This window comes from Halyomorpha halys, unplaced genomic scaffold (assembly GCF_000696795.3).
Source record: "Halyomorpha halys isolate HHAL.00 unplaced genomic scaffold, Hhal_1.1 Scaffold384.1, whole genome shotgun sequence".
Lineage (NCBI taxonomy): Eukaryota > Metazoa > Arthropoda > Insecta > Hemiptera > Pentatomidae > Halyomorpha > Halyomorpha halys.
In genome coordinates this window covers 957,827-965,683 of record NW_027107790.1, presented here as the reverse complement: position 1 = coordinate 965,683, position 7,857 = coordinate 957,827, and the positions used below count along the sequence as shown (strand labels likewise).

Here is a 7,857-nt window from a genome sequence, read left to right as displayed (position 1 = left end):
TGTCCCTGAAGATGGCCGAATTGGCCGAAACGTTGGACGTGTGAATGAAATAAATGTTTTGAGACTATAATTTGGATAGTGTTTTTGAATTATTTAGTAAAAAATTGCCAGTCTCAAGAAAGAAATTTAAAGATTATAAAAAAATTATTATTATTATTATCATCACTTACTATTGATCAAGAATAAGAAAAGAAACTGAAAACTAATCTGATCTGCAGACTACATTAAGATTAATTAATAAATTAATTAGTACTTACATTATCTACAATTAAAAACAAAACAAGAAGTTTTCTTGTAAAACAGTTATAAATTGATTGTTAAGATATATATATATATATTAATAAGTCCACTCCCCCAATATATTATCTCTTAATAAACCCTTTTACTAATTTTTCTTAAACCTTTCTTTATAAAAAATGAAAATATAACTTATTACACTGTTCTCTTGTTGTAAACAAATTATTATAATTTTACATTAAATTCCTAATATCTTTTATAAATAGCTAATTTTATAATTTAGCTTTATAAATATTGATTTTCCTCAATTTAACTATACTCACATATTGGGCATTAATATAAATTCTCAAAATATTGGTTAACAATTAATGTTTTATTTCAGTATATAATTCAATTATCTTTTCTAACTCTTAATTCCCTTCTGATTATTAGGTACTTTCCTAAATATTGATAGTTTCTAGAATTGTAATTGTAACTTGATGATGAGTGACATGCTGTTTATGTGCTCTCTTGAAACCATAGGAGGTCTTCTCCAATGTTGTCCTCTAATGTTCTGTAAGGCAGATCATGGGGAAATGTTTACTGAGAAGTTGTAGCTCTCTTTCTCTGACCACTGGGGAAGCAGTGTCTGCATCTTTGGTACAAGATCTGGAGGCAATACTCTCTCTGGAGGCAATACTTCTTTTTATTTTCATTGGTGGAAATCCTTTTTTTTTTTTGTTAATGTTATGGATTGTCGTTAATCTGCTTTATTCTTTGGAGGGTAAGGTCTGCAATTATCTCTTAGATTTTGTTAATGCCTTCTAACTTCTTGGATTTGCATCTGGTAATTAGCATATATTCTTTAATCCTCAATAGTTGAAACAGAATTACCTTACTTATAACTATTTACATCATCCTTATTATAATATAGCTAAAGCAAACTTATTGTTATGGTTACAGCAATCATGCCATTGGTCATTATAAGTCAGGCCTCATCATTTTATATATATATATATCAGCACTCACAATCAGCAATTTATAGAGGATCACTGAATCTTCATTGTTATTTAAGAATCATAACAATCCTCATGTTCCTAGGCTCTGCTAAGCTGGAGATAAATACTAGAGTTGGTAATTAAAATTGATGAAGTAGCCATAAACAAAACATTAACTTATATATAAGTTCTACTTAAAATATTATTAATAATAATTAAATTGTTTCTAACTATTACCAGGATTAACTATTAACCAAATTTTTAACCTATTTGAAGGAGAAACAAGATGCCCATTCTGCAGGATGCTCGTGGACAACACAGATGCAGGCTGGAGAAAGCACCTTGTGGATGGGCGAATCTGCTCTAATCATCCAAGAGCTGCCTTCATTCACAGGAGTAAGAAATTATCATTCAATGAGGATTTAAGTACACATACATACATATATTTACTGTCATAAACATATATATATATGTATATACGTATATATGTATATTAGCAGGCTTGTAAGTAAAGAGTACTGGTTAATGGATTCATCACTCTCTCCCCTCCCCATATTAATGTTAAAATAGTGAATTCGCTTTTGGCAGGTATATAATTAATTTTAAAAAAACCAATACTGATGGCACTATCATCCATTATCCTCTTTTTGTAAATTTTTTATAGTTTTATTATTTCTTTTAATCCTAATGACTTTACTTGATATTTACATTACTTTTACTTTTTTAAAGCAAATTTTATAGGTATTCATTATGTTGCCCCCTTGAGGGGAAGAATATTCGAGATAATTGTCCCTATTAATACCACATTAAGAGGACTCATGCAATCATACTCATAGGTTATAATCAATATGATCTAGAACGAATGTTCTTATTCATCAAACAATTTTCGAACAACCGTTATTCTAGGGTACAAATTGGATGTGTTTAATAACAATATAGATAATTATGATTCATGAACTATTTTTTTTCTCACAAAATTTGTTATACCAATATAGATAATCACGATTCATAAACTAAGTTTGTTTTTTTTAAATTTCATTTCTAGGTACTCCACCTTTACCTGACTCTTTTGAATAGGAGGAAGCTTATTAATAAGCCGCACTGTATTGCAGTTCAACAAATAGGAACAAGATGAATATAAGATATCTCATTTTGCACAAAATATTTTTTAAGTTTATAGCATTTCTTTTAAGAGAAAAATAAATTCTGGTGTGTTTAATGTATTTTTTGTTATGATATTGAGAATCCTCTACCCTCCTATTCATCACTCTTCTGACAATGGTATTTTTTATGGTTATTATTACACTTATTCTTCCTTAAATTTCTCATCTTTTCTGTTTTATTATAGGACTCTAGATCAAATTAATTGTAAACCTCTCCTCTGTACGTATAAGTGTATATATATATATATATATACATTTTTTTTGTGTGTGTCTTGAGGATCAGTCAATAATACAACTATAATTATACAACTTTCGGTGACAGTTTACAACTTTATTGTGTGCATATTGCTATGTATCTTATTAATGCTATGTATCTTATTAATGCTATGTATCTGTATCGGAATGCTAGGACAATCACTGAAGGCAATTATCCAAAAACAATTTAATTAATTATATTGAGTCCTGGAAAACTATTATTATAATTGGATTCTTTTCCAAAGGCTTTTTGTGTGTTTAGCAATTACGAATTAAATATCTTTATTCTTATAAAATATCATTACCATTAATTATATAATATCCCATAAACTTAATGATATTATAATATTATATAATGTATAGTTAATTATATAATACTATATAAAACCCACGGAAATAAAATTTAACCTAACGAAATATATCTTTACTGGGCAGTTGGACCCATCATGAGAAACTAAAAATCAATTGAGTGGACCCAAATTTTAAAAAAAATTAATTTATTTATTCATTAATACTACCACATATTCCTTATTATTATTATTACATGTTAATTATTTTTCCATTTATGTATTCATTATTATTCCAATTTATTCGTTATTATTACCATTATCATTACTACACATTATAAAATAAAATACCAAAACAAACACCAGAAATATGCCACTATATGTACATTATTATTAATTATTCAATGAAAATAAAGTTCTAAGATTAAAAACCAATTTATCTGAATCATTTTCTCAACTACAGGTAAGCTGGATTGTAAGTCCCCACAAGGGATGCCACTTATTAATGCTATGTATCTGTCTTGGGATGCCAGGATAATCGCTGAAGGCAATTATCCAAAAATAAGTTAATTAATTGATTATATTGAGTCCTGGAAAACTATTATTATAATTGGATTTTTTTCCAAAGGCTTTTGGAGTGTTTACCAGTTACCAATTAAATATCTTTATTTTTATAAAATATCGTTACCATTAATTATATAATATAATAAGGGGTGGTATTGTGTAATATAATAGTAAATAAACTACATAAAGGAAATAAGTATTTATTTACAATTTATTGCTATGATTAAAATTATTGAAATGATCCAGATAAATGGTTCCCATAAAATATGATTATTACATTATTACTTATTGTCTAATATATACTTATAGCTGCTGATTTGGATTATTCAAGCCGTGGGATGTAGTAGCGTAGGTGTCTTCTTGTTCATTAGGGATGATGTCCAGGTCTCATAGCCCTTCTTAGAACTTCGTCTGGTCAAAATGTATCTTGCCCTCTCTTCAGTCTTCTTACTTCTGTGTTCTCCTGTACTATGTGTTCCGTGTTCTCCTTACTTCTGCCCCCACTTGTTTCAAAAATGGGTATCACCTTTTGAGAATTTTATTTCCTCATTGGCTATTGTTAGCCACGCCCAAGAAGAATACATTACAAGGGGCTGAGACTAAAGTATTTGGTGCAAATGTTGTTTATAATTGATCTGCCTACAAAGCCAGCAGGCAATACCTATTTTTAATAGTGTTCAGCAAGGACCTTTTCACCTGTGCCCATTAACCACCTGCGAAGTGCCCTTTGTTGACAGGTATCGTACCTGGCACTGGTATGACAAGCCATATGGCAAACACCTCAATACAATACAATACAATAATTGTTAATACCTCAATATTCATGCCCTATAATGAAAAAAAAACAACAGTGTTTTTAGAACAAGTAATTTCTTCAAATAATTATTATAAAACTACATGTACATAGTATAATTTAAGATTAAAAACTATTACAACTAAAACATTATTTACAATATATGTATATATAGTTGACCGTAAAAATTTAAATATAAGAAGATGGTCAGGGTTGCAGTCAAAAAAAGAACAAATAGTTTATGACTATTTTAATGTCAGACGTTTCGCCCCACTTTGCAGGGCTTGATCAGGGCTAAAAAGATACAAAAAAAAAACTCAGAATATTACAACAATAAGATACAATAAGGTAATTTGAGCTAGGATAAATATTATGTAAAAATAAAGTGATAAAAAATTACATATAAATAAAAGGAAGGAAGACATAAAATAGTATCAATTAAAATAAACTTGAATAAACAATGATAAGAATAAAAAATAAGTAACAATGGTATAAGTAAACATTTTTTAAAAAATACGTAAAACATACAGTTAAAAAAGTACAGGAGACGTACATAAAACAAAAAACAATACAGGAAAAAAAAAAAAGAAAGTAGAGATTAAATAAACATCTTGAGAGAATAAATATAAATATAAAAAATAATAATGATAATAAATATAAGATGATGGTCAGGGTTGCGGTAAAAAAATATAAAAATAACAAATAGTTTAAAACTATTTTAACTTTACTATATATAAATGAGCAAAGAACAAATCAGGACCACCTACCTGTTCAAAGCAAAAAGTTGAACAGAAGGTGACAATAAAGCGGAAGCATGGAGGAGTGGGGAGGATGTGGCCAGCCGTTTAACGGCTATATTTCTATTTCAAATACGTCGCGTATACAGGAAGTAGTCATAAAGATATGACGAAAAATGAACAATAATATGTGAAAGATACAGACATATGATAATAATAATAACTATAATAATTTTCTAATTTAGGAATAACTAAGTAAATTATAATCCTACACATTGTTACTAATAATATGAGTATATACTGAAGAAAATATAGTTAGGGTAGTTAATACAATATAGGATATAATAATAATGATTGTAAAAGAAGTAACTAAAAATAAGTAAAAGTAAATAAAGAGTATTAAAAAAAAAAAAATACAAAGAAATAAATAAGAAAAATAATTAGACAATGATAGCAACTGTAGTTTTTATATATCGTGAAAATAATCATTTATCTAGACTGATAATAGTAATAGTAAAGATAACAGGAGTAACATGAATAATATAAAGTGAAATATGGTAATTTAAAAATCGGAAATGAAAGTTTACAAAATAAAATAAAAATATATATAAAAGTACAAGGTGAGATGTAAAAAGAAGTACATAAAAAGATCAAAATAAGTAATAAAGTATAGAAATAAGTGAAAAATTGTGATATAATGTTAACAATATAGGTGATGATAATGATAAGTGAAATAAGTTAATAGAAACATGTGAAGTAAAAGTTTACTTACGTATTTTTTAAAAAATGTTTACTTATACCATTGTTACTTATTTTTTATTCTTATCATTGTTTATTCAAGTTTATTTTATATTGATACTATTTTATGTCTTCCTTCCTTTTATTTATATGTAATTTCATATTTATAAGTATTGCATAGTCATGCCACTTTTCTATTGTAGTGTGTTCTACATTGTGATCATCCCATCTTCAGGTTTAGGAAAACTCAGTTATTATAAAGGGAGTCCCACTGTACATGTTCACTCCCTGTAAATTAAATAAATTTCAACTATTCTGTAATTATTAATCAACAATTTCATTATTATTAGAACAGCACTGCCTGAAAATTGTGTGAGATATAGTGCAGTTCATCAAATAGCACCATCAGTTTTCCCCACTCACATACGCACAATATGACTAACATTCAATCTATCCTTTTTTTCAACTTCTAATAATTGATTTTCATAACAACTTTTACTTTTTATAACAAATTTTTCTTCATTATACCTGACCTATATTTTTTAATTCATAATACTGATAGATTATAACTAAAAAAGCTCTTTTAACTCCTCAAGTTTTTTGTTTCGATAAAATTTACCTTAATTATGGTAAATTGTCGGTGATTTATGATTTTTCTGACATGGGGAAAATTAAATGATTAATGGAGAAAAAAAATGGTGAAAATGGAAAGCAAAATTAGTGCAGATATTAATGAATATATAATAGAATGTGAGAATACTAATAAAATAGAAAGTTTTAATTTAAGTTTACATCCTGATGAATTCATGAGAATATCACATTCTGAATAAAGAAATGGTATAAACCATAAAATATTAAAGATATAATGATATTGTATAACTTTACAACCTTATATTAATATTTATATATTTTTACCTTCTATATTATAATTAAATATGTGTAACAATAGCTCTATAGAATTTCAAACCATTATTATTGTCAACAATTGTTGAATTTCATCATCAAACCATTGTTATGGATTAAAATCAATTATCAAAAATGTTTTTTGGAAAACTAATGGTTTTTTTAAAAAAACATTTTAGTAGTTAATCATCTTTGTCTACTATCACCATTACGTGGTAACTCTGTTGGATGGTTGGAGTGAATAGATCTTTCTCTGGGGTAATAGAGTTAAAGGTGAAATTCTAGCAGATCCACATCACTCTAAAACATCCACACAGGATTTCATACCGATAATGTTCCATCTAGTATGGAGTGATCATCAATAGGATCTTGAAATCATTTTTACTCCAAGCACTTCAGTGCTTCTCACATAGAAATAGGAAGGAAAATGCTATAATTTCTTGCTCTATCCTATTATTGCTTGCTGTTGTTACCTCTCAATTCATCTGACCCAATTTTGCTATAGTTTCTTTTTAATTGTACTATACTTTAATGGTGCTTATGGTAATTAATTGTATTGTACTTTAATGGTAAAGTAATAAAAAAGTGCCCATCGCTTTATTGTTCCTCATTCATCTGGGTTTCTTAGCTTAGAAGGGATAAGTATTTCATTTTTTAAAAATTATCTTAACCTTGTTTCAGTAATAAATAACTTAAAAAAATGTTATTCTGCTTTCATGAAGTATTTAGGAGACATCGGGAGTTTTCCTTGGAATTTATCGTTCACCTGGTTCTCATTAAGCATTCCAGTCTTTTTGCTCTCTCGTGTACATTTACATTTTTATCATGTTTTATTTACTCTTTGTCTTGAATTAAACAACTTTGTACCTTTAAAAATGTGTTCAAAGTAAATTTACGGCTCTTAAACAAAATTATTGTTTCTAAATTATGTTTGTTTATATTCTATTTCATGAACATGAACCTTATCAATATAATCCTGTTAACCTAGTCTGCCTTTAATATTAACAATTTGGAGGGAAATTTAATGGAAATGTCTTTAAATCGATCTAATTGAATCCCTAAGCCACATTGAAATTTCATGACTCCATTTTGATAGATCTGACTTTAGTCCTCCTCTACTATGAATATTATTTTGTTCTTAGGGCCCTAATATCAAGAGTTACCTGAATAAAATTGGAAGAAACTGTTATTGATAAAAAAATA

General features: G+C 27.5%; 1 protein-coding gene across 1 annotated transcript in view; it reads left to right on the top strand.

The window, feature by feature from the left end:
• The window catches only part of LOC106682025 (centrosomal protein of 104 kDa), an 11,354-nt gene extending 8,917 nt beyond the window's left edge, over nt 1–2,437 (top strand). Inside the window, exons 4-5 of the mRNA XM_014422655.3 lie at nt 1,491–1,610; nt 2,260–2,437. Of these exons, the coding sequence (XP_014278141.3) occupies nt 1,491–1,610; nt 2,260–2,291 (152 nt within the window). The 3' untranslated portion in view covers nt 2,292–2,437. The remainder of the gene's footprint in view (nt 1–1,490; nt 1,611–2,259) is intronic.
• Nucleotides 2,438–7,857: the final 5,420 nt, after the last annotated feature.